This window comes from Peromyscus maniculatus, chromosome 17 (assembly GCF_049852395.1).
Source record: "Peromyscus maniculatus bairdii isolate BWxNUB_F1_BW_parent chromosome 17, HU_Pman_BW_mat_3.1, whole genome shotgun sequence".
Taxonomy (NCBI): Eukaryota; Metazoa; Chordata; class Mammalia; order Rodentia; family Cricetidae; genus Peromyscus; species Peromyscus maniculatus.
In genome coordinates, this window is record NC_134868.1 from 56,986,917 (window position 1) to 57,014,378 (window position 27,462).

General features: G+C 42.6%; 1 protein-coding gene across 3 annotated transcripts; it reads right to left on the bottom strand.

The window, feature by feature from the left end:
* Positions 1-791: 791 nt before the first annotated feature.
* Cdc16 (cell division cycle 16) lies at positions 792-27,431 on the bottom strand. Of its 3 annotated transcripts, none has more exons than XM_006981278.4 (18): positions 27,237-27,431; positions 26,045-26,099; positions 25,860-25,957; positions 24,264-24,302; positions 23,814-23,954; positions 22,427-22,586; positions 21,463-21,554; positions 20,357-20,490; positions 19,193-19,272; positions 17,989-18,038; positions 17,129-17,202; positions 16,243-16,368; positions 14,090-14,242; positions 12,257-12,320; positions 9,732-9,793; positions 7,466-7,601; positions 5,208-5,298; positions 792-1,347 (listed from the first exon to the last, which is right to left on the bottom strand). In XM_006981278.4, the coding sequence occupies exons 1-18, from the start codon at positions 27,282-27,284 to the stop codon at positions 1,088-1,090; spliced, it is 1,863 nt and encodes a 620-aa protein (XP_006981340.1). In that variant the 5' UTR covers positions 27,285-27,431; the 3' UTR covers positions 792-1,087. The 3 variants fall into 3 exon arrangements, with proteins under 3 accessions (XP_006981340.1, XP_042118887.1, XP_076409804.1); XM_042262953.2 differs by lacking the exon at positions 27,237-27,431 and adding an exon at positions 27,031-27,149; XM_076553689.1 differs by lacking the exon at positions 26,045-26,099 and having other exon boundaries at positions 27,237-27,427.
* Positions 27,432-27,462: the final 31 nt, after the last annotated feature.

Sequence of the window (27,462 nt, forward strand, 5' to 3'; positions counted from 1 at the left end):
ATCACTCAGTTGAACTGAGGTGCTGCTTTCATCAGATTGGCCTAGGCAGACAGTTTCTTGACTAATGACTGATGTGGGAGGGTCCACCCACTGTGGGCAGTTCCACCCAGAGCAGGTTGTTGGTTGTAATAAATAAGCCAATAAGCAGCATTCTTCTGTGGTCTCTATCGCAGTTCTTACTTCCAGGTTCCTACTAGAATTTCTGCCCTGACTTCCCCTCAATGATAGATTGTGACAAGAGCTGTAGGAGCAAATAAATCTCTCTCTGCCACAAGTTGCTCTGAGTATTTTCTCACAGCAACAGAGATCTAGGATAGAAATTGGTACTAGATAGTGGGCTATTGCTGACAGACCTGACCATGTTATTTGGAGGATTATGGAAGTGTTTGGTGCTTGAGGCTGGAAAAGCTACTGAGTGCTCAGAGCTCAATGAGTTGTTGTAGGGACAGAAAGATGCCAATGAGAGAAATGCAGGTGATAGAGGCGTTCATAAAGTATCACAGGGTCATAGAGACTATCAGGGAAGCGAGTGATGGCGGCGCACGCCTTTAATCCCAGTATCAGGGAGGCAGAGGCAGGTGGATCTCTGAGTTTGAGGCCAGCCTGGTCTACAGAGTAAGTTCCAGGACAGGCTCCAAAAGCTAACCAGAGAAACCCTGTCTCAATAAAACTCAGCCCTCTGAAACTGTAAGAAATAAGCTTTCTTCAGTAAGTTGCCCTGATCATAGGATTTTATCACAGCAACAGAAAGGCAACTGATACACTCTACTATCTTAGAAACTTCTCAAAAATTATTTCAAAGTATGAGTTTATTCTGAAAAAGACACAATGAACAGTTTGCTATCTTTATTCTATTATGTATGACTACTTTGTAGGTTCACAAGATCAGCAAACATCTGCTGTCAAAGTGTGCTATCCCATCTCTTAATTCAGGCCACTGGTCCTCAACATAGAGATGTAGTTTGGATTCACATTAGGAAGCGGGAAATTCTTAAGACTAGCACGGATACAAGGGAATACTGACCTACATAGCACGTGGCAGGGTGTGGGGTGGTGGTGGGGGTAGGTCCTGGACCAATGTCTTGAGTTAAGTGCTGTGGTCTGACATAGATGTCTCTAACATCATGTCGCTTTCATTCATTTCAATTTCAAAGGTTTCTTCCAAGGAAGGCCTGGAATCTGGAGTTTTATTGGCATTTTCCAGAGGTGCAAGTCCTGCTTCCTCTGTGGTCGGTTTTTCTACTTCAAAGTCCCTGAAATCCCACGGAGGTGAAATGATGTTTTTTAGTGTCTTCATTGTATGCACATCAAAGTCATAACATTTTAATTTGTCTTTAATGTCTGCTCCTAAAAAGAAACACCATAATTAGAAAACGTGAAGTTTCATCATTAATAGTTACGCTACTGCCACTGAAGCCCAACTGTACTTTAAAGAACATGGACACAGGTCAGAAGGGGATGCCATTCTTCTCTCCTTTCCTTCTTCATCTCCACCATTCTCAACGGAGATGCTGAGACATTCTCAAAGCACATGCAGTCATGGCTCCTTCCTGGCTCCACAGCTAACGATTCCCAAAACCTGTGTAACTCTACTCCTTAAACCATGTTGGGCAGTCACTCATAGAAACTGATATATAGTGTCAAGCTATATCAAAGGCTATAAAAACATTAAGATTAATATATATTTGAGCCAATCTAATCAGATAGATTAGGTTCAGTAATTTCTGACATAACTGAAAACATTTTGCATTTTATACTAATAGCTTTCAAGACTAGGTACTCTGGCAGAGGATGACATAAATACCCTAAAATAGCCGGGCGGTGGTGGCGCACGCCTTTAATCCCAGCACTCGGGAGGCAGAGCCAGGCGGATCTCTGTGAGTTCGAGGCCAGCCTGGGCTACCAAGTGAGTCCCAGGAAAGGCGCAAAGCTACACAGAGAAACCCTGTCTCGAAAAACCAAAAAAAATAAATAAATAAATAAATAAATAAATAAATAAATAAATAAATAAATACCCTAAAATAAAAACAGTAAGTATAAATTATAACTGGAACCTGAATGTGTTGAGAAATACCTCAGCGATTTCTAAAGTACACTTGAGGTGTATCTGTAAAGGCAGGTTTAGGAGGAATAGTGAAGAGCAGAGGACCTGCTCTGAATACCCCTAAGCTAGGGGCCCAGACGGGAGAGGAGAGAGAAGGAAAAAGCCAGCAAACACAGCATTTTCTCCCTTGGCTTCCTGGCTGTAATCTCTCTGTTTCCTCATGTCTTAGGCTGGAACTCCTGAAACTGCATCACAATAAAACTTTTCTGAATTGCTTCTATAAAGTAATTTTGAATTGTTTCTATGAAGTAATTTTGACACAGTAACAAAAAGTCTGACATAGAAGCTAGAGCTCAGACGCGCCCCCAAAGTCACAGGGGATGCCTACTACTGGTGGTAAGCTTTTTACCTTGGGTCTTGGGTGTGTGTGTGTGTGTGTGAGAATGTATATAGTTCAGCATCCTTGACCTACGATAAGCCTTCCTCCAACAGTGACTGAGATTAATTATGTGGTTTGTTTTGATGAACAGAGTATGATGAATGTGATGTGCAACTTTCAGGGTCTTGAAATTTAATTCCATCTCAAATCTCGGAGAGCACCTACACTGTTTAGTAGCCTTGGATGAAAATCTCAGGACTTGGCTGTCCAAGCTGAGGTCCTCCACCCACTGGTGAGCCCATTATAGAACCGGTCATACACAGCCACATGAATAATGAACCAGAATGCCCGGGAGAAGGTCACTCAAGTGACCCACAGAACTCAACCATTCATTACTGTTGATTAAACCACTGAATGTGGGCAGCCTATTACTCAGCAACATTTAACTGGTAACTTTGGCAACACACTGGATAGTTTTCCAGATTTTATTCATTCCTGTCTCTACCATAATCAAAACCACAGAAATGTCAGTTGTTCCACATCCTCACCAATACTGTCCAGATGGCTCAGTGGTTAAAAGCACTAGCTGCTTGGAAGCTGCATGGTGGCCTCTTATGTCAACAGCAGCTCCATTCCCAGGTAAGAGGTGTTGCTGAATACCTTCAATGTGCTTCCTAACTACATGCCACTCTTCCAGTGTTTGCCCCTTTTCATGGGCAGGACACGGACGGACGGACGGACACACACAGACACACACACACAGACACACAGACACACACACACACACACACACACACACACACACACACACACACACAGTGGAATCTCAGACTGTGTATATAGCTCAAGCTGACCTGCATCATCTTATCTTCCTGTCGCAGCAATCCAAGTGGTAAGATTACAGACATGGACTACTACCCCTTCCAGCATATTTGCCCATTTTTAATGCATTTTTTTTCTTGCAGGATTTTTGTTTTATTCTAGATATGAATGTAGACAAATTTCTAAATGGTCTTATTAAATAAAAAACCCAGAGCCAGATACCGGGGTTAAAACCTGAGATCAGAGGAATAGGAAAAGCCACAAGCCAACCTCACCTTACCGACCCTCAGCTTCCAAAGGAGCCCTACTTCCTGTATACCCATGCCTATATGCCTTTCCGTTCTGCTATCTCATTTGCTGTCTCTCTTTAGCTACATCATCATTTCCTTTTCCTGCCTAGCTCTGTCACTTCCTGTCTGTCTGTACAGACCTCTGAACCTTTATGGTTAACTAGTGTTGGAATTTAAGGCTCTGTTCCTAGTGTGGCCTTGAACTCAGAGATCCAGACAGATCCCTGCCTCATGAATGATAGGATTAAAGGCATGTGCTACCACTGTCTGATTTCTATGTTTAATATAGTGGCTGGCTTTTTCCTCTGATCCTCAGATAAACTTTATTGGGTTGCACAAATAAAATATCACCAAATTTCCCCCTTTTTTGTCTAATAAAAAATTTATAACTAAAGCCGGGCGGTGGTGGCGCACGCCTTTAATCCCAGCACTTGGGAGGCAGAGGCAGGTGGATCTCTGTGAGTTCGAGGCCAGCCTGGGCTACCAAGTGAGCTCCAGGAAAGGCGCAAAGCTACACAGAGAAACCCTGTCTCGAAAAACCAAAAAAAAAAAAAAAAAAAAAAAAAAAATTATAACTAATATAAAAAACTATATACAATAAGTACAATAACTATATACAATATATATAAGCAATAAATACATCAACAATGTCTAGTCCATTTGCATTTGACAAATTCAGCGAAAATATTCCGTTATTTATCCTATTTTGGTGAGTCCAAAATGTACCTAATTCACTTCCTATCCTATCTTGTATTACCAACAGAAAACTATTTTATGATGTCTTTCAAATTTATACACTTTACACCTCTTAGTGAGTTTCTTTTCTGAAATTTCTTAACAAGGGAAAATATAACTATCTAATCTTCAACTCCCTCAGAGACCCGAGAAAGAAATAATATTACCTAGTAAAACAGGAAGTGCAAACAAGCGACTTCCAAAAAATGTGAGTTATGACAGAAACAGCCAGCTGCCTGGACAGTCACCCGAGGTTCTCTGCACGCTGGGGCATCGTCACCTTCGGCCCACACGTGAACTTTCTGACACGCTGTGTTGTGAGTCGTTTCCTCCAGTTACTGGCATGCCTTTCTCTCTTGTAATGGTGTTAGTTCTGCATCTTATTAACGTTCAATTTATCATTTCCCCCTCTCCATGTTTCCCTCTTTCAAGTCTCTTAAAGAAATCTTTACCTACCCCCAGGTCCAGATCCTAACATATAACCTCAATGTGCTCTCCTGACCTCACAATACTTCTTCCTAAAGAAGTGCCAAGTATAGCAATTGTATTTAAAATTGTCTTATTGTTTATCGTTATAAAAGTACTTCAAAGTATTATAAATCACTATTTACTAAATAAAAGGTATCTTAATGTTCCATTAACTTGTAGATTATTATGTTGTGTTCTGTATTATAAAACAACAAGAATAAAGTCATTCATTTGCTGTAGAGTAACATCTTTGTGATTTCCTCAACTACCATGTAATAAGACTAACTCTTTGGTACACCATGTTTCACAAATGTTCTATGTATAGCAAGTACTCAACTTGAAATGAGCAACTAACTCATATTACACTATTCTGACAAGTAAGTTCCTTAAATTCCAAACACTGGGTGAGATTTCAAGAGACCAAACAGACAGCGTATAACACACTGCCAGGAGAAGGATTTAATCTTACCAATATAAGCTTCAGAATCACCAATGTACATCTCAATGCAATGACCCAGCATCGTAACAGAAAACGTGTCGTCTCTCCTAAGACCAAGAGCCTGCCAAAAGAGACCAAGCATGGTTACTAAAATGTTATCCCTTCCCTTTTGTTAGCAAATACTTTCACGAAGCATTCTGAGGGGTCCAGAATAGGGCAGACAGGTACTGGTGAGTACCTCGCTACAAGACTGGGCATGAGCTGGTAACTGCTAACAGCAGGTGAGGGTCAGGGATGTTCATCACACTTTTCCACTCTTGTCTCTTCAGAGTTCTGTGAACCTTGTGCATTAACTGAATTAAAGATTGGCTACTTACATTAATATTCAAATGTATACATTCAAAAGATCATGTAAGATCATAAAACTTTCTGAGGGTAAGCTCAGTCCCATAGCCATAGGGCTAACTTTAGGACTTCATGTAGCCTGAAAATTGCTACTTGATCTTTAAAGACCAGTTATGAACCTATTACACCAACAAATCTATCTTTGAATTACGGTAGCCAGGTGGTGCACACCCTTAATGTCAGCACTCGGGATGCAGAGGGAAGGTAGATCTCTATGAGTTTGAGGCCTGGCCTACAGAGTAAGTTCCAGGACAGCCAAGGCTACAGAGAAACCCTGTCTCAAAAAACTAAAAGAAGAAAAGAAGTATTGCATTGCTTCATACATTACTGTCTCTCCACACATCATTAGTGAACTGAGCTTAAGGCCCACATGGTCTCAAATTCTAATGTTTCTAAACCATGGTGTCTTACAGCTGGCAGTACCTCCTGCTGCTATGACCAGGCACAGCTGTAATACGGGTGCCTCGCCTAGGAAGGGTGTAGCTCATGGTCAGGAGGGAGAAGACCACATGAAGACTATGTAAGGGTAACCTAGGAACGGTGTGGTTGTCTAAAACCTTTTGACAAGTCAGCAATCTGAGAGCGTTTTATAAGAGTTGCAAAACAGTATCGGCAGCTCGTGAAACCCAGACTCAAGAAGAGCTAGGTGTGCTGCCACCAGGACACCGTGTAAGGATGAAATGACACCGCCTGCCTAGGCTGAAGACGGAAACCATTTACTTCATTTGTGTGTGTGTGTGTGTGTGTGTAATGCATATACCAGAGTGCCAATAAAAACTTAACGACTAGGTACAGAAGAGTACAAAAATGATAGGAGATAATTATGATAATTTTTTTCCCTCTGAGGTCATTGTGTTTATTTATTAAAGCTCCGTTTATCACTCCCCCTCTTTTTTATGGACCTTCAAAAAGACCTACCTCAAACTCCAGATCTTCATGAAGTAAGGTATGTGAACTAAGACAAGACTCTTTGTTGTGATAAATGTGTGGAGTGTTTTTGCTCATCTCCCAAGGGAACACGGAGTTAATGGTACAAGTTCTAAGAAGGAAGACAGGGAGTTCTCAAAGGCTTTTATGTAAATGGGAATTTCTGCTCTTCTTCCTTGGACAAAACCCAGATGAGACTGAATGACAAATACCTTAGTGCATATGCAGGACCAGTGCTGTGGGATGTTAATGTATGTCCTGTGGGAGCCCTTCTTGGGTTCCTTGTGGCGTTACCCAGCAGGTTTGCATAGAGGATGATTAGGACCATGGGCCTGAGTGCAGGTGTCTGAGATGGTCTGCACTTGGCTGTACTGGGGGATGGTCTGTATGTCAAGTTGCTCTGATTGGTCAATAAATAAAACCTGATTGGTCGTGGCTAGGCAGGAAGTATAGGCGGGACTAACAGAGAGGAGAAATAAAAGAACAGGAAGGCAGAAGGAGACGCTGCCAGCCACTGCCAGGACAAGCAGCATGTGAAGATGCTGGTAAGCCACGAGCCGCGTGGCAAGGTATAGATTTGTAGAAATGCTTTACTTTAAGATATAGGAACAGTTAACAGGAGGCCTGCCACGGCCATACAGTTTGTAAGCAATATAAGTCTCTGTGTTTACTTGGTTGGGTCTGAGCGGCTGTGGGACTGGCAGGTGACAAAGATTTGTCCTGACTGTGGGCAAGGCAGGAAAACTCTAGCTACAGACCAGCCTCATATTTACTACTAATTTGATGAATACTATAAAATATGCATACTTTCTCTGCAGAGAAAAGAGTAAGTACAGAGTTACTAAAGAAGTTTAAACCTGTAAATAAGTAAAATGTTGCCTAAGAAAGATCTTCTGAAAACAAGGAGCACATATTAACCATATTCAGAGTAAGATGTAAGTAAGTTAAAGACGTACTGTGTGGAAATAGTCCACAGCATTTTCGAAGTTGCCCATCAGACTGTGGATGTATCCTATAGCAGAATAGGTGGATGCATTCTGAGGGATTAGCACCAGTGCCTGCCTGTGGTAATCCAACGCCTCAGCATATTTTCTGTTGAAAAAGGACACAGGAAGAGGAGAAGGAGGGAAGACAATAATTATTGGGTACAATAAAAGAGCTAGTTAAAAAATTCCTATTTGTCAGGCTGAAGAGATGGCTCAGAGGTTAAGAGCATTGGCTGTTCTTCCAGAGGTCCTGAGTTCAGTTCTCAGAAACTGCATGGTGCCTTCAAACCATCTATACTGAAATCTGGTGCCCTTTTCTGGCCTGCAGGCATACATGCGGGTAGAACATTGTATACACAATAAATAAGTAAATCTTTAAAAAAAAAAAAAAAAGAAAAAAATTCCATTTGTCTTTGTGAATCCACAGACTTTCCTCAGAGATATAGTCTAGAATGTTAACTAATCCATATTTACTTTTATAGATTTCAACATCGTAAAATACATTTTCCTGTGGAGTATGGTGCCACACACCTTTAATCCTAGGACTCAAGCAGCAGAGGCAGGCAGATCTTTTAAGTTTGAGGCTAGCCTGGTCTACATAGTGAGTTCCCGCACAGCCAAGGCTATTTAGTGTTTCAAAAAACAAATCAGGATGCTTGTTTGTTTATTCATTCATTTCCTGGAATGTCATTCATTCACTCATTTCTTGGCATGCCCCTTAGCTGGAAGAGAAACTCCAGCATAAAACAGCTGTCCTCTGTGCCATATGAGGGGACACCAGTCAGAAAGTCCCTGACTCTCAGACTGAGCTTCACCACACACCAATATTTCCTGATATATAACCCTTCTATACCCAGACAATCAAAAACAACCAAGAGTTTTGCTTTATGTCTTAGTTAGGGTTTCTATTGCTGTGAAGAGACACCATGACCATGGCAACTCTTATAAAGGAAAATAATTAATTGAAGCTGGATTACAGTTTCAGAGGTTCAGTCCATCATCACCATGGCGGGGAGCATGGCAGCATGGCAGCTGGAGAAGGAGCTGAGAGTTCTTACATCTTGACTTAGAAGCAACAGGAAGTGGTCTGAGATACTGGGCCTAGCTTGACCTCAAAAGCCCACCCTCACAGTGACTCACTTCCTCCAACAAAGCCACACCTCCTAATACTACCACTCCCTATGAGTTTATGGGGGCCAATTACATTCAAACTACCACACTTTAACATATAAATTACTTGGAATAGCATTTTCCAAAGTTCTTGGAATATTTGCTCTGTAAGCATCTTTTGTGAAAAGGCTTCCCACTTAGTGAAAGTCTGGGAAATGTTAGTGCTTCAACGGATAGTCAATACTCAAAGAAATTCTCCAACAGAACCCCTCCTGCCCCGCCCAACCTCCACCACTGTATTTCAGTTATTTTTAGCGGCAAGACTCTTGTATTACATAAGGATATTTAGGGGTATCCCTACTCCAGCCTTTTTCAAAGCCACTTCCATGTGTCTGGTTTTTGGAGACAGTTTCGCTCTATAGCCCAGGCTGACCTTTAACCCTGTGGCAATCCTCCTGGCTCATACCCCGAGTCCCGGAGATCACCTGTGTTAGATGTGTGTCGGCATAGCTGGCAAACTTGCTAGCTGCTGAACAATCTAGAGCTCCCAAGACTTACTTCAAACAAAACAGCCCCCCCCCCCCATGTATTGTAGGCTGGCCCCCAACTCACAATGTAGCCTCGATGACCTTGAACTTTGGATTTGCCTGTCTCCACATACTTAGGACTGGATTACAGACACGTCACCATGCCCGGTTTTACACAAGGCTGGAAGGCGAACCGGGGCTTCTTGGCAAGCACTCTATTAACTGAAGTGCATTTCCAGGCAAAGAACCCATTTTAACTGTCATCTGTTATTATATCATGAAAATTATGGAGAAACAAAGCCAGAATATGGGTATGGTTTTAATTAGACTTCATCATTCAGGTGCTTCCAAATTAATTTTGAACACTGAAGTTTTTTAACGTAAGGGAAGAAAAACAAAGACGTGGCTATATTTCTGAATGTTTCTAAAATAAAAGCATACAACTGAAGCAGGAAAAGGGGATGACGGTGCTTGCTGCATCTGAGCAGCCAAGTACAGGGACTGGAGGACAGCATGGAATGAAAACACAGAGAGGCCGTTCAAAATAAACCAACTTTCAGTCACAAAGAATGTAACGGAAAATGCGCTACTTCACTTACTTAAGTTTTCTGCAGACATGCCCCAAGTTGTTCAACAAAGGTTCCCATTTGTCAACTGTTACCTAAAACAGAGCAACATCAAGCTCCACGTCACTGTTCAGCCTAATTTGTTTGTACAGAATCACTTCACATCCCACAAGTCACGGGCTGGGCTCTGTCCTGGCAAGCGCCTCCTCCACTGCAGGGCAGCATGGCTGGATCATCCGATTCTCTTCACTATCAGCTGAGACTTCCTAGCACTTTACCGTAACTAGCACAATTCTGTCCCAAGTCCACCCATGCCAAAGACGCTTGCCGCCCAGAGCTCAGTTTGAAATCCTGGATCTGGACAGCCATCTGCCTCCTAAATATTTCTAACTAGAAATGTTACAGCACTTCCAATTCAGTGTGCCTTATCAATTTATCTTTCCCTGGTCATTCAAGCTCATCCCAAATGTCCAACCAGCCACTCAATGGAACAGGACATCCCAGCCTTTCTAAGACTCCCCAGAGCTTGTTCAGTTTACTTGGCAGGCACAATTCCAACTGTGTAAACCTTGGCTTCCCAGTGTCAGAAGGCTGGCCTGAGCACCTATCCTACGAACTTAGCAATGGATTCTTCTTCTGAAACTTCACATTAGCCTTTTCCCAGGATAATCTGCCAACTCCCCAACACCATTTTCAAGGCCTTTAAACACCCATTTAACCTTCCTGCTCCATTTCTTGATATCCTCTGAAATGTCAGATCCAAAACAAAATGAATCAGCTAGATTTTTGCATATGCCATTTCTGCCTCAGAAATACATTACTCCTTCTTTCTGTCTAGCTAATGTCTGCTTACTAAGGATGGGGTGTGTGACACACCCCAAACCCTTCCTGGACACTGTCACATTTGGGTAACAACCCTTGCGTGTGGTATCTTCATATCCTTAATCATACTGCTTTACTGCTGCAAATTACCTACTTGTATTTTCTAGTGGATCTGAGGGCAGGAAATATGGAAATAGTTCTTACTGTATCTGATGCTTAGTTCCATGCTCATGGCTGGTACTTATTAAACACATGTTAAGCAAATAAAGAAACTTGGGCCACCTTTTCCAATGCTTTAAGGATGAGATTTAGGAGCTCAGCCCATGCAAACAAAAAATCCTTTTGAGATTCTTAGGTATGAGTGTTTCTCTAGTTAGTTTGACAGCTGATCATCTGATGTAGTTTCTTTCTTTTTTTTTTTTTTTTGGTTTTTTGAGACAGGGCTTCTCTGTGTAGCTTTGCGCCTTTCCTGGATCTTGTTCTGTAGACCAGGTTGGCCTTGAACTCACAGAGATCCACCTGGCTCTGCCTCCCGAGTGCTGGGCCTGATGCAGTTTCTTATTAAAGCAAAACAGAATTTTCCTTTCTTATAGCTTTTAATTGGCATGCTGGTACTTCAACTGTAATATGCTCTTATACTTAAGTTTCTGTAAGATTGCAAACTGCCTATGAAAGAAAAAACATTTTTAGGAGTGGCTCAGGAATGTGCTTCTCAAATTTTCTTATCCATGAAATTCTACTCAGAGTGTTGCTAAAACTGTAACTTGTATTAACAGGTCTTAGGACTGTATTTGTAACCAGCTCCAGGTGATGCCACTGCTGCTGGGCCAGTGGATGGCAAGATGTTTAATTGTCTCAAAGATGGGATGTGGTGAGTGGTAAACCTACTCTAACAAAAACACTAGTATTATTCAGAACTATCCATGACTCAGTTGAGGAAAAGACATGCTTTACAGACATACATGTGGAACACACAGAAATATGTTTGTGAGTCAAATGATAAACAATAAAAGACCAAAGCAAGGAGAGCTCAACCTATGGGGACAGGCAGACTGTCCCTGGTGGAGCCCAATGAAGCTGTGTCTGTCAGAGAGAGAGACAAACGCAGAAGAAGAGAGCCCATGAGCACAAATGTACAAATTAAAACCAGGGTGTGGAACTCTGACAGAGTAAGACTAGAAAGACCGGTTAAAGAAACTAGAAATCAGAAGAGCAGCCACATGCACATCTCTTAGGTACACACGCTTCCATTTAAAATAACCACTTATGAGCAATACCAGTGTGTGCACAGCCTTACCACTGGGAAGGTTAATTCATTCGCATTAATTCAAGAAGACAACAGAAGGCCTGAGTTTGAGTGACACCTAATTCTACCGAGGTGGGGCTCCTGGCAAACTGCATTCCTTACTGAATCAAAGAGGAGGCTCTCTGAAGCTCTAGGAATGTCAAATACACGACCAGCATTTCCACCAACCATCAGAAATCATTAAAAACAAACCCACCTTGTGTGTTTTGATTGCTGCCCTGTCACACCCAGTAACTGCTCTTTAAGAACCGATGAGCTTATGTCTTCTGTGGTCTAAATGTCAGCTGATAAGCATAACACTGTCAGTTACTTGTCGGGTCAAACATTAGGCCGCTCTCTTCCAGGAGAAGCCTGCCCGCACTTCCCACGTCCCACAGTAACTGTGCTCAGGGGTGTCTATGTGTGTCTGTGCAGGTATCACATACAATACCTCGTTTCCAATTGCTTTTATTTTTTCCAAAGCATCGAGAAACCACTTTTCTGCTGTTTTCCATCTAAAATAGAAGGGGGCGGGGGTAACAGTTATTTAAAATCGCAAGGATAAACACTGAGGAAAATTTGAATATCTCTAGTAGATAACATGGAAACTGCTAAAAATAATCCATGAATAAAAACAAGTACAATGACACACATACACAAAATACCATAATGAAACTCATCACTTACGATAACTCAAAAAAATTTAATGCAAAAGAAACAAGAAAGTAAGAAAAAAATTGAGCCAGACAAATAGCTAATTGTATGATATTAACATCACACAGGTTCAGGATTTAGGGGAGAGAGTCCATTCTCGTAATCAGTGGTATATAGACTGTAAACAATGACTAACCTTCTTTAACATATACTGTCCGTTCACTAACACTGAACCTAAGCCAATAGTACAACCACTCACCTACCATTCGGCTAGTGCACATTCCCTTGGAGGCACATGATGGCTGCTTAGGTCTCACCAAAGGCAGCGGTAAGTTTGGAAATTATTTTAGATAATAAAGTTAGCAACAAAAACACTGAAAACCACAGCGCTAAACAGACTACAAAAACAAAAAAAAAACAAAAACAAAAACAAAAAACAAAAAACAAAAAACACTGAGCACAATCTGTGTGAGATCAGCCAGGAACGAAGTTTCAGGGGACTTGGGCTTTTCACATCCCATGTGTTAAGGTTAAAATCACTTTGAGTATTGGTTTTGGGGAACAAGGGATTTTTGTAGGCCAATTCACAGAAAAAGTACTTGTGAAATTTGAGGAGGAAATACATTAGATATTATTTACTTCCAAAGTTCCATGGGGCTGGAGAATTGGTTCAGCAGTTAAGAGCACTTGTTTCTATTGTAGAGGATCCAGGTTCAATTCCCAGGACCCCCAAGGTGGCTCCCACCCATCTTGCACCTCTGGCCTCCGTAGACAGCAGGAACACATGTGACATGCAAACATGCAGGCAGACACTCAGAGACATGCAGTGATGAGCCTTATTTCTAAAGTCATAAGCCCTCTCCAGAATACCTGCATAACCTAACTGAAAACTTTCAAAGATTTATTTATTTTATGCGTCTAAGTGTTTGGCCTGCATGTGTGTAAGGGCACCACGTGTATGCCTGGTGCCTGCAGAAGTCAGAAGAGGGCACTGGATCCTCTGGACCAGAGTTACAAAGGGTTGTGAGCCACCATGTGGGTGCTGGGAACTGAACCCTGGTCCTCTGCAAAGGCAGCAAAGTGTTCTTATTTGCTGAGCCACCTCTCATAACCCCATAACCTAAATTTTAGAACACAACAATGAAGATCTGTGCTTACATTGATGTATAATATATAATGCAACGTGTAGTTTTCTCTTTGAGTATGACTCCAAATTGCTTATTCTACAGATATTCAAGCTACAGAAAAGCTACTCTGAGTAAACTAGAGACTGGATTACTCTAAGTGGTCTAATTTTTTTGTCCTAACAATAATTAATCACAAGATAATGTGAAAAACTTTCTCAAATGTGTGAATCGAACATCTAGTTGACCAAGACGACTAAAGATTCTGTGGGCCTCCAGGCCACACGTGGGTACTGGAATCTGTGGCAGCTCATATTAAAGGAGGACCAGAACATAGTGTAGTGTTTGAAGAGACTCCAAGAAGAGAATTTCTACTTTTGAATTCCTCCCTGCCTCTTAAATCTAAAAATAAAAATCCACTGTGAGCAAGTCTGGTCAGTGAGGTTTTAGGGACCAGGCCCCACTTACAAAGAGCCAACTCAAGGGCTGAGGCCTCTGGTACTTACTCTCCGTTCTGAAAGGCAACCACTCCAACCTCATGGATGACAAAGGGATCCTCCGGGGCAATGCTCAGAGCCTGGCCAAAGAATCGTTCAGCCAGTTTAGAGTTATTGGTCAAACCATATTCTAGTCCAATATACAGCATTGGCAAGTGACACCTGAAAATATTTGAAAGTTTCACGTATTCAATAATCAAAACTTTGTAATGCAATGGAAATTTGTCAGTTTTACATCCTATCATTTACTTCTTTCTAATTCTAAAGTACAGTCCAAACAGGAAAAGAAGGCAGTCAACAGAAACCATCCTAAGAGAAGATGAAATGTTGGACTTAAAAGACAATACTTTAAGGCTGGGTGGCGATGGTACACGCCTTTCACCCCAGCACTTGGGAGGCAGAGCCAGGCAAATCTCTGTGAGTTCAAGGCCAGCCTGGTCTACAGAGCAAGATCCAGGACAGGCACCAAAACTACACAGAGAAACCCTGTCTTGAAAAAACAAAAGACAATATTTTAAATAAGCTAGCTTAATATTCAAAGAATTATGTTTATAAAATTATGTTGCAAAATTAATGAAAAATATAAGAACAATGCCCCATCAAAGAATAGCAATAAAAAATTAATTAATTTTATATATTTATATATGTTGGTGACTGAGTGTATGTATGTGTACAGGAGCCGTGAAGGCCAAAAGCAGACACATTAGATTCCCCTAAACTGGAGTTAAAAGCAGCTGTGAGCTGCTATGTAGGTACTGGACACTGAATCTGGGTCTCTGCAAGAGAAATTAAGTGCTGAGCCATCTCTTCAGGGTCCCCAAAATGGAAACTGTAACAGAGAACCAAACAGCAATTTTGGAATCGAAAAGCACAACAAATGAAATAAAAAACCTTTGCTAAAAGGGTTTATGAACACATTTAAATAGGTAGAAGGAGCCACGAGAACAAGGCATAACAGAGAGAATCCATCACTAGTAGATCTACTGGAGAAACTAAAGCAAGTTCCATACGTGTTAACAGAGGGACGCTTCCAGTAACTTGTATTTACAATCAAAACTGAGTGAGTCTGGTAGAGGTAACCACAGTGGCAAATAGAAGGCAGTGTAAATGTACTTGCAACTCTTCAATATGACTGAAAGACACCTGAGAAAACTCCAAGCCTTGGTAATGTATGGTGTGAGACATAGCTTGAATGACAGCCACAGTACACAGGACGTGGGCAGTGACAGTCTCTCGCTCGTCCACACGACAGTCACTGAGGACGTGACTGTAAAGAAGTAAAGCACACACACAGGAAGTATCTAACAAAAGGAAGCAGGAGTGCGTAGCAGGAACAAAGACACGACAGGCAGAAAGCACGGTCCAGCTTCCCAGTGATTACATCACATGCAAACGGAATACACACTACAGCAGACACACAGACAGCTGGTTCAAAATGACTTAGCTGTGTGCTGTCTACAAGAGACACACTGACTCACAGACTACAAGGGACACAGCTCCCTAACTACCAGTCAGTTTCACAGAACTACAAGGGAACCTGAAAGGACGGGAAAGCAAGAAATCAGAGAGCTGGTGTGCCCACAGTACCAGATAAAATGGACCCTCAGACAACAATACCAGGGACGAGGAGGGACATTCTGTATGATAAATAACTCAGTGGATCAAGACAACGCAGTAATTACACCATACCTAAAAACCAGCAGAAGTTCAGAATCCATAGAGCAAAAACGTCAGAAATTGGAGGGAGCGAGTTACCATCACTGGATCCTGCATATACAATCCTGACACCTCAAAGAGCAGCAAATGCAGTTCTGTAGCACAACCAGGACACACCGAATAACTCGGTAACAGATAAGACATCCTGATTTTACTATGAATACTCCCATTCTTCATGAGCATGTAAATAAAGGGGGGTGAGGGGCTCCCCAGTTCACCTCTCCCCTTGGTCTCATTTCCGAGTTTCTTGCACTGACTGAAGAGAATCCTGTCCCCTCCATAGCCACAGATATTTTATAAATACAGACTGTTACCTAAGGGACAAGTGTTGACATTTTGTTTAATTCAGGAACCAAATGGCACTAATATTCCTAAGGGAAATTTCGCCTCACTTCACAAGCAGAGCCCTCCCCTGGCATTTGGTCAAGGTGCTGTGCGGTGCGTACCCTTTCATCAGCTGCGCGGCTGTGAAATAAGCCGCCATGGCTTGGTCATGCTCGCTCTCCACAGCAAAGGAGTGCCCATAGGCGATCCAGGCAGGCCCATAGGTCTTCTCCAGTGTGGTAGCTTTGCTGAAACAAAATCAACATTCAGTACTGTATTTGTTCTCCAACTTGAGCTTTCTAAGTAGATGGTGTCAAAACATTAATGACATCAAGTAAATAAACTAACAAACACGGACGATTGTTAATGCAGCTAAACTAAGACAATATACACATTCTAAGGAACTTTAGGAGTCCTGTGCTTTTTCAGAGAATGTAGCTGAACTCATTAGCATACTGTGTGCAGCTTACAAATACTACTCCTGCAGTAGCCCACTCTGTGACCGGGGTGACACTGGTGCCACCAATGGCCACGTGATGTGGGCCTGTTCTGAGCCAGGTGCCATGTTGGCACCCTGGGGCAAGATAAGCCAAAACCACAGCAGATCCTTCCCGGAACCCACTTACTCCACGGTCACACTGCGTTACCCTAACTCACTCAGAGTCGAATGTGTTTTCACTATTAGCAAAAGCTAAGGCTGACAGTGTAAAGGACAACAGCCTTTCAAACTACATCATTCTGTTTCCTGTTCTCATTTACAAATAAAACAACACATCTAAAAACACATCTAAGCTCTTGGAGCGCAAGGCCTGGACCACTGCTTTATCTCCCCACACCGCATCCCAATGGACACTCATACAAATAAACAATGCACATGAACGAAACTGGCCCAAGGAAGTATTTATCCATCCTCACTACTTTCAACACACCTATAATATGCATGAAAGCTTATGATCGAGAATTCCCTTCTCAGAGGGCCACTACATAGAGAAGAAAACAAATTCATACCTGAGATATCTTCTGGCATGCTCATTTTTATGACCAACCATGAGATAGTAACATCCCACTGCAAACCAAGATACCTAAAAAGTTCAATATTTACTATAACCAAAGACGCTTAATTTTGAACTGGAATCTAATAAGGTAGGCTAGACAGAGGGTAGGTTAGATGCTCCCAGGTCACATATTTTCATCTGAATTAGGGATTCTCTGAGATCACACATACATTTACCGAGGGCCTGTGTAAGAACAGATACTCCAGGTTTCTCAAGGTGGCTTCTACTGAGGACAAGATCCTAAGGGCACCTGCCTATGAGTTCTGGCTTGGCCCTGGCTCTCCCTTGCCTTCTAGCTGGGTTCTGATTTTCAGTTAGTTGGGTTCCCCTACACTGGTTTCTTGTCTGAGGCTCAGTCTCTGCTCGCCGCTTTTGTCTACAAAGACACATTTCCTGCCTGCCTCTGATTCCCACTCTTTAGCTCTCTATTCTGATGCTGGAGGTGTGGGAGCAATCAACACGAGCTCAGTGGTGATTCACACATGCACACAGAAGGCTGTGAACAGTTATATCCTTAGGAGTGGGAAGCATGTGGTAAACTCAGAATTTTGTGTATCTGTACAGCATATTAAAGGACTATGTATACTTCTAAAATCAGAGAAAAAGTTTTTACTCTAAATTATTGCTTTAACGTAAGTAAAAATGGCTTCGTGGGAAAGACATTAAAGCCGTTTGCTATTATCTCAAGAAGATTCTGTCTCAATGCTTTAACATAAACATTACTTGCTTGAACTTAAAAATATAAGCTACTATCCATATATTAGCAAAATATTTTCTTAAAGTTTAGGCAAGAAAAAAAATTGTACTACTTACAGGATTACCTGGATATAAGTCCACCAGTTTGTGAGAAAGATAGAAAAGTTCTGTTTTAGGAAAAAGGGAAAAAAATGTAGTTTGATATGAATAATTTCAATTTCAGCCGTGGCCTTCCACCCATCAACCATTCTCACGCAACAACCTCACACCTTCTCCCCTCTAGTGCAAATCCGCCTGGCACACACTCTGCTTCAGTCCCAATCCAGGCACTGAGCACTAGCTGAGAGACTGTCTAAGTGGACTAAGGATACATGGTGGGTCACATGAGCACAGCCGCCCCACCTGAGCACTTAAGGTGTGGCAGAGGTTCGTCTAAAACATCCATCTGAGAACTCATGCATCTCATGCCACAGGCTGGGATGGAGTGTCACAGTCACCTACAATCAAACTGTTATCCAAACCTTCATGTTTATCACAGAAACAACAACAACAAAAAAGATAGGAGCCAGGCAGTGCAGAGCCTTTAACCCCAGCACTTGAGAGGCAGGGGCAAGTGGATTTCTGGGGTTGAGGCCATCCTGGTCTACATAGTGAGTTCCAGGACACCCAGGGCTATACAGAGAAACCCTGTCTCAAAAATTCACACACATGGGGCTGGAGAGATGGCTCAGAGGTTAAGAGCACTGGGTGTTCTTCCAGAGGTCCTGAGTTCAATTCCCAGTAACCACATGGTGGCTCACAACCATCTGAAATGAGATCTGATACCCTCTTCTGTCACGCAGTCAAACATGCACTGTATACATAATAAATAAATAAATCTTTAAAAAAAAAAAAAAAAAAAAAAATTCACACACACACACACACACACACACACACACACACACACACAAGACAGGAAGGAAAACAGTCAAAACTGACACTTAATAAAGCTAATACACTCTGAACCACAAATCACATTTGAGAAAAGGAAACAGGAAGCAGGGAGATGGGAATACTTTGTTCTGCCAGGAGACAGATCACCAGTCATTCTGATGATGGTATTACTCCTGCTGTGGGGCTCTGCTATGCTGTATCTTAAGTAGCCAGGGTTTGCAATACAAAATTTCAGTGTTTAGAATACTCTTTTTTTTTCCTTCATTAACGCCTGGCCTGGTGGCACATGCCTATAATCCCAGCATTTGGGAGGTAGAGACAGAAGGATCAGGAGGCTGAGGTCACTCTCAGCTGGTAAGATTATGGGACTGGAGATGTAAGTCCTCACCATTTGCTTTGTTCAGCTCCACGAGAGTTCCTATGTGCACAGGCAAACAGTTTGCGTGGAAAGGATCTTTCTCCATCACTCTGAAAGTGGAAGCAGCACATTACTACCTGGAGGGCGGTAGGGCGGCATCTTCATCACCCACCAGGCTTAGTTGTTACAAAGTCACATATGATGCTGCAAACTGTAACCCTTCACTTTGGTTAGAGCAATGCTTACGTTATCAAGGAAAGGGAAGCCAGGCCTCACAGTGCATACCTACATTTCCAGCTACTCAAGAGGCTAAGGCAGAAGAATCACAAGTTCAAAGCCAGCCTGGGCAACTCAGTTAAAACCCTGTATCAATATAAAGGTTTGGGGCTCAGGGGCAGAACACTTGCCAAAAATGAACAAATTCTAGGATCAATCTCCACTATCACAAAATAAAATAAAAATTATCAACTAGTTCAGTTGGAAAGAATAAAAATAAACTTTAGCCTTTCCATTTACTTTAAAATCAACAGAATTTTAATACATAGTCTAACTAGTTAAAAAGAATATATAGTATACATTTTTAAATAGATCGCAAGTATTTATTGACTAATATTTTTTGTGATTTCAAACATTGAAAAACAAAAACAAAAAACCAAAGCGTCACAAAAATCTCTAAAATGTAATTTAGCTAAGATGTCTGAAGAGGTACAATGGAAAACTAGTATGTGGAGGAGATGGTTTAGCTAGGAATATGCAAGACAGAGGACTGTTAGAGCCAATGGTAACACATGGCGAGTTTTACAAAACCATGGGACAAATGGTATCTTCAAACTATGACCTCTTGGGTAGCATGGACTGGTTCTACCTTTTGCTTTGTTATTGTTTATTTGATGTATAAATTTCTATGTTTTAGTAGAGTAAGCCCAGGGAAATTGTCATTCCCGAGTCAGCAGATGGCTTGGGAAGACAGACATGTATATTCTTCCCAAGTGACTATAGCAAGCCTACACATATCAGTAACTGTGTGTCTGTAACCTGTTCTTTAAATACAGCAACTTGTTCAGTACTCTAGAAATGGTAAAGGTCACTTCAACTATCAACAACTAATATGAGACTGTCAGAGCACACATCTGTGAATTAGACAGCTATGGACTGAACCACACATTCTTACACAAAAACAGTGAGTATACTTACGCAGAAGTGAGCTTGTAGCACATCTTAAAATCACAGTTATAATAATGTCTCTCAGCTAAAGACACTACAACATCCAGATTCTCTTGCAAGCCATCTACCGACTCAGGAATGACAGTTTCACTGGGCTTATTATACTGAAACAGAGAAATTTATACATAAAATGAACAATAACAAAGGCAAAGGCAGAATGAGTCCATGTTTTATCTAAGACGTGAAGACACTGCATGAGACATGGTTAACCTCGGGTTCTAGTAGTCCTCCTCTCAGGAAGTTTCCCTTTTCAATTTTATCAGAGTTCCGTAGTAGTAAATATTTTACATACAAGTTTAGAAAACAGCTACTCAGGAAGCATTTTCATATATTTAAATAATCTGACTATTTTGGCAAATGCTACATTAATAAACCATTTCTTTGAACTGGATCAGGCTGGGCACAACACACTTGCTGTGCAATCACGAGGCCTGCATTCCAATCCCATGCATGTGTGTAAGGCTGTGCATGGTCACAGGCCTGTAATCCCAGCACTTCCCAGCACCCATATAAAAGCTGTGCATGCTCACAGGCCTATGATCCCAGCACTCCCCAGCACCCATATAAAAGCTGAGCATGGTCACAGGCCTGTAATCCCAGCACTTCCCAGCACCCATATAAAAGCTGTGCATGCTCACAGGCCTGTGATCTCTTCCCATCACCCATATAAAAGCTGAGCATGGTCACAAGCCTGTAATCCCAGCACTTCCCAGCACCCATATAAAAGCTGAGCATGCTCACAGGCCTGTGATCTCAGCACTTCCCAGCACCAATGTAAAGGCTGAGCATGGTCACAGGCCTGTGATCCCAGCACTAAGCAATAGGTGAATGCTGCAGGCTCAAGGCCAGCTACTCTAGCCAAAGAGGCGGTTCAATGAGAGAATCTGTGGAAAAGTGACTGAGAAAAACACCCCAACTTCAGCTCAGGTCTGCATACACCCATTGCATGTGTGGGCAAGAGCACATATATACACACATGCACATTATGTGCACATACACAAAATTAACTAATAAAAGAAAAAGGCCAATGTTAAAGAAGTTATTTACATAAGGGAAATGTCAGCTCAGATTTTTACCTTTTTTAATTTGTTCTCAAACACAAATCGGAGCAATTCTTGTTCTTCAGCACAGAGCTTGCTGAGAGGCAGTGAGTCAAGAAGTTCTTTTTCTTAAAAATGGTAAGAAAAAAAGAAAAACAAAGTCTTCAAAACACTCACAGGAAAACAGCAAATTGAAAATAAATACTTTTATAGTTCGCTATCTATGTAGAGCAAGTCAGGAGAAAACAAAATCAAAGTAGAGAATTCAGACACCGGAAGAGCCGGGCCAGAAGACCTCCAGCTGGTCCTCTTCATCAGCCAGGTGAAAACACAGGCCTTAGGGAGGACAATACTGACACATGGCCGCTCTCTCTGTGCAAGGCACCTGAGCACAGCAGTAGGTCGTCGGGATCCTGGGCCTCTACTAGATGCCAGCAGCCATTTTCCTAACTCCACCTGTCCCAAGGTCTTCAGAACTGCCAGTAGGCCAGTGGTTTACGAAGCACTCACTATTTTGGCTATGTCTGGTATGAGCGCCATTACCATACCAACTCTGTTTTTCCTGTTCCCTCGATTACCTACTTCACACATCATCAGTGGCTCTCAGTCCTGAGGTAAGTTAGAGTCACCTGGCAGCTTTAAATCGACTGCACACAGAGCCCAGCTCTAGAGATTGTTGGTGTAATGCTCTGACTTTGGGACTTGGAAACAAGGGATTTAAGGTGTGGCCAGGATGAAAATCACGGAATCGTGGTTTACAAGACCCCTCATGTCACTCCTCAAGACTTCACGACACCACAGCCCCAAGACTCTCAGCAACAGATACTGCACTACACTGTGTTCGTGATGTGCTTCGTACCTGAAGGCATTAGGGAAGTTCGCAGGTCTGTTTCAGCCTATCGTGTACCCTGCTCTCAATTACACAGATTTCCGGAAATAAGACAAACTAAATAGTATTAACCATTCCTCACAACAACAACCAACGCAGGAGTTCCCAGACCTTCTTGTGCTGTCAACATGTGGTGTGATGTTAAAAGATCAAATGCTTCAAAGCAGTAGACATCCAGCTTCAAAGCCTCTTTGTAACTGTAGGTGGCCAGGGTGCGGTTATCTAGAGCGTCATAGATTTTCCCTCGGAGAAGACAAATCGAACTCTTTATCTGTTGGGAAAACACAACCGGTTACACACTAAGTAAAACTAACTTTTGACTAAGAGACATGTACTAGTAAAAGACTGAGAAGTCTTTACTATGTCCACAGTGTCATCCCAACTGCCAAAGTGCAGCATAAACCAACAGATAAACAGCAGCAAAGCAAAGTGTTACTCTCACCAGGCCAGAATCCCAGCACCTGGGAAACTGAGGAAGGAGGATTGCAAGTTCTTAAGGCCTTAAACCTTAAGAAACATGCTAAGTCACTGATGACTCACGATAGGCAACTAAAGCCACAAGTGGCAAAAATCCATAAATCAGTATTTAAAATATAATGGCCTTTGGAAGAGAGTCTTAGACGTGGGCAGTTTTCTCTGAGGTGTTTTTAAAAAGTAACTTCATAAAACAAACAATGCATTATAAGTATGCCATGCATTCCTAACAGGTAACAGACAAGACCCAAAAATAATAATCCCAAGATACGAAATATACGCATTTCCTAGCAGAAAATTAACATAGTTCTAAGTACATTATATTAATAAAGGAAGAGAAAGGGAAGGAAGGGGAGAGAGATACCCAGATGTATAATATTCTTGCACTGTCCTAGTGAAAAGCACAGTAACCAAACCCAGCTCCCTCGTAACTACACTCTGAGGGAGACAGGTAGATCTGGATTAACAACCAAGTAGTACAGCTCTCTCTGAATGATAAAAGTGCCCTCAAGTTGCTGGAGGTAAGGCTGGCACAGGCTTACCACACGAAAAGCCACGGGCTGTACACTTACAATGGGTGCAACTGCATCTCAATAAACTGCTAAAAAGAATAATGAGCCAAGTTAATCTAAGAATGTGATTAACTGTTACTATAAGTCCGTTTCAATTTTGTGGAATTACGAATAATACAGACTCAAACATAGCAAACGACACTATTATGTGCTATCAAGTAAATAACAAATTATTTTCTGTGAACAATCAAAGCTAATTAAGATTCCCCTGCATATGCACAAATCACAGAAAGGAGAGGAAGAGGTTTCCACCCACTGTGTGCAGTTCCAGGCGCCTGTGAGACCACAGCTTCAAACTGGCATGCAGTCAGAAATGCCTCAGTCTTCCGTTAGTTGGCACAAGCAGGTAACTCTAACTTCTGTATGCACCATACACATGTAGAAGGATTTCTGCCGTGTGAGGCGGGCATCTTCCGCTGCTGTTGCTGAAACGTGCTAATTACACTACTCACCGAGGACTGTGACATTTCCCAGTCACTGGAAGGGTCCTTCGAACCACTCTCATCCTTCAGGTATTTTTCAAAGAGCCTTCTGTTAATTGGTTCCTCCATATCAAGAATGTCAAGAGCCTGCTGGTGCTCTTTTGCAGCATACTAAGAAGAGAACGGAAGAGCCATTCATCACTTATGGCTTCTAGACTTTAAAAGGGCAATGAACACCGCATCCATTATTTAAATTTAAACACCTACACTACAACTTTCTCCATGCACATCAGCTTTTTATGAATTAAGAATCAATATTTTATAGGAAATACTACTGAAGAAAAAAACATTCTTTATGAAATGTTCCACCAAGTCACCAAGCTTCAGCCTCCAGAACACAAACAGCCACACATCCATGAAGAATGCATACTGCTCATATAAGTCAAATTTTCACCAAATAAATGAACTGAGCACACTTACGTGGCATCTAGCTGCAAGGTATCGGCATGCTTCATACAACTAGAAAAGAAAATAAGGCAAAAAGTAATCAAACACTTCACATGTATAACATGTGCATGTAATATGTAAAATAACACACACCTATACTTTAAAAGAAAACTATAAACATGAACTAAAGAGCTGTATTTCTCCTTTACAGCTTTAAAAAAACCCTTAGATGTTTTAGCCCATATCCATCATAAAGATGTTACGGTGCAGGGGATCCAAGGAGTGTGCACCTGTAATCCCAACTATGCAGGAGGCTGAGGCAGAACTGCCCTGAGCCTGGGAACTGGAAACCAGACCAAGCCAAACAGTGAGACCTGATCTCAGAACAAGCAAACAGGGCCGTCAGGACAGCTCAGGAGGTAACGGTGCTTGCCTGAGGACCAAGGACCAGAGTCTGATCCCTGGGACCCACACGGAAGGAGGACAAAGTCCCACAGGTGGTTCAGGTGCCTGTCTGTGTGTGCTTGCACACACAGACACACACGGACGAACGGACACACACGGACAAACACGGACAAACACGGACATACACACACACACACACACACACACACACACAGATTATATAAACAAGTATAGTATTTAAAAGCAAAAAAAATTTTTTTAAAGCAAAATTTAAACCAAACTAACAAAAACACAATATTGAGAACTTAGAGATTAGATTAGTGGGCAAGTGAGGGAAATAAATGATTGAGATTTAGAGTGAGAAACTCTCTCTTGGGCTAGAGAGATGGCTCAGCAGTTAGGAGTGCTTGCTGCTCTTCCAAAGGACCCAAGTTTGGTTCCCAGCACCCACAATGGGCAGCTCACAACCAGCTGGTACTTCAGTTCCAAGGAATCCAATGTCCTCTTCTAGTTTCTGGAGGCATCCATACTCACAGGGCACACACACACATACTCAGAGGGCACCCACACTCATCTCCCCACTCACACAAATAAAAACAAAAAAATATTTAAAAACTGTCTCTTCACATAAAAACAAACAAACTCATTTTCTTTTTAATATTAACTCAAAAACAGAGCACATACCCAATATAGGAACCTAACAAGTATGTAAAATAAATGCAAAAAAATTAATAAAGAACAAAACAAAACAAAAAACCAGATGACCTGAGCTCGTGGGACTGACAGATAAGGAGCCTGCATGGGACCAACCTAGGCCCTTTGCATGTGGGTGACAGTTCTGTAGCGGGGTCTGTTTGTGGGGCTCCTAGCAATGGGACCAGGATCTGTCCCTGGCTCTTGAGCTGGCTTTTGGGAACCTATTCCCCATGCTGGAATGCCTCACCCAGCCTTAATGCAGGGGGAGGAGCTTGGTCCTGCCTTAACTTGATATGACATGTTTTGTTGACTCCCATGGGAGGCCTGCCCCTTTCTGACTGGGGACAGACAGAGGAGTGGATTGTGTGTGTGGGGGGGGAACAGGACACGATGACACACAGAGGGGGGAACTGTGCTCGGTATGTAAAATACATGAAAAAATTAATAATAACAACAACAATAATAAAAAGAACCTAACGACACCTTGTACAGTTGGGGCACTCTGAGGCCCACAGTTTCAGTACTCACTTTGTCCAGTTTTCTCGAGCGGAGTGCATGGGCTGCTCTGTGATACTGTGCTGTGAGGTAAAGACACTGAGCCAACCAATAAACATCCTGGGGTTCCTCTAAGGGGCAAAATTACACAAGTGGTCAGAGGTTCGTGGAGAGATTTCTAAAGATTAGTTAGGGGGAAAAAATCGCATGTCACTCACCATGAGAGAGTGAAGCTACCTTGTCTGCCCAAAACAGAGCACTCTGATACTGTTGCTGCATACAAAAAGCAAACACAGGGTGATTGCCATTGCTCCCACAGTTCTGAACAGATACCTACTAGTCTAAACCCACAAAACCAACAACTCACTACAGCAAGCTCTAAAATGGAGCAAGAGGCCCATCAATTATTGGTATGTTACAGCTCAGCTAGTATGACTCTTAGTCCATCACTGTAAGACCTTTATAAATACAATTCAAGATAGCAGTTTAATGCATACACTACCAAAAAAATGTATCAGGTAATAGCCAAAACAGTAAATAATTTAAGCGATTATTGTGCGGTCATCTACTCTCTAGGGTACTGACATTTATGTAGTAATACTTTCAATAAGCTAAAATGAACCCCAAAGTAGAATTTAATAGCGCACTCGATTCCCAAATATTTCAAATGACCATGGGCAAATCATCTCCTACGGCCAACTCTAACAGAATACTATGACAGCGGAAAGACACTCATGAATTTGTCGTGGTTAGTGTTAATCGCGGGCTTACTGCCTTTGCCTCGGTTCCCCAGGATGCAATCAGAACAGGGTTGCCAAACAGGTGGACAGGAGGAAGCCTTGTGGAGCTGAGACTATGCCCAGAACAGATGCCCCCGGAGTGGAAACCAGGCCCACATTATCCTCTCTACATCTCAATGCCAAAGAAAATAACCACAAAACTGACTGCTGGTTAACACGCAGCCTACCAGCAAAGCACAAACAACTGGCCAAATCACTTAGCATCAATTCCGTTTCCCATCTATCGGGAGAGCAAGCATTTTAGCAAAAAATCCCAAATGACGTCACGATGACGTGACTCCAGAGACACACCCTTTCTTAAACACTCCCTGTTGTCCACTCGAGGGAGGTGCAGAGGCTGCAGATGTAGTATTAGGTATTGTTTAAGTCCTAACTGGAGACAGCTTGCATGTATCACGACTCACACATAGTCAGCCAAGTAGGAACCACAGCGAATCCTCCCAGAGACATCCGGCCGTCCGGCCAGATTCCAACGCCACAATGCACACCCCCCAAGCCAAGCCCGCTTCTGCAGTCCACGCACGATCTGAGCTAGCGGCTGCGCAATCCCGGCCAGGCCCCGCCAGGCCCCGCCGCCCCGCCACCCAGCGTCCGGCCACCCGCCGCGCACCTGGTCCAGATACTGCCGGACGCGCTTCCGCAGCGGCTCCAGGTTCATGGCTGCGAGGCCAACACAGGCGCCTGACACCCACCCGACCGTCCGCGCGCACCCTGGGGCCGAGGGACAGAAGCCTGCCGACCACCGCCCGGACCAGACCCCGAGCGCCACACGGCACTTCCGCTCCTCACAGGCCCTACCCCGGAAGTCCCCTTGTGAAAGCGGCCCCCTCTAGGGT

What these genes read in the sequence shown, in the direction of transcription:
- Cdc16 (XM_006981278.4), bottom strand. Translation starts at nt 27,284, where the DNA reads ATGAACCTGGAGCCGCTGCGGAAGCGCGTCCGGCAGTATCTGGACCAG. An exon ending in GCTCGAGAAAACTGGACAAA is followed by an intron (nt 24,303 to 25,859) that starts GTGAGTACTGAA and finishes TTTCTTTTCTAG; the next exon opens with TTGTATGAAGCATGCCGATA. An exon ending in GCCGCGCAGCTGATGAAAGG is followed by an intron (nt 14,243 to 16,242) that starts GTACGCACCGCA and finishes AAATATTTTCAG; the next exon opens with GTGTCACTTGCCAATGCTGT.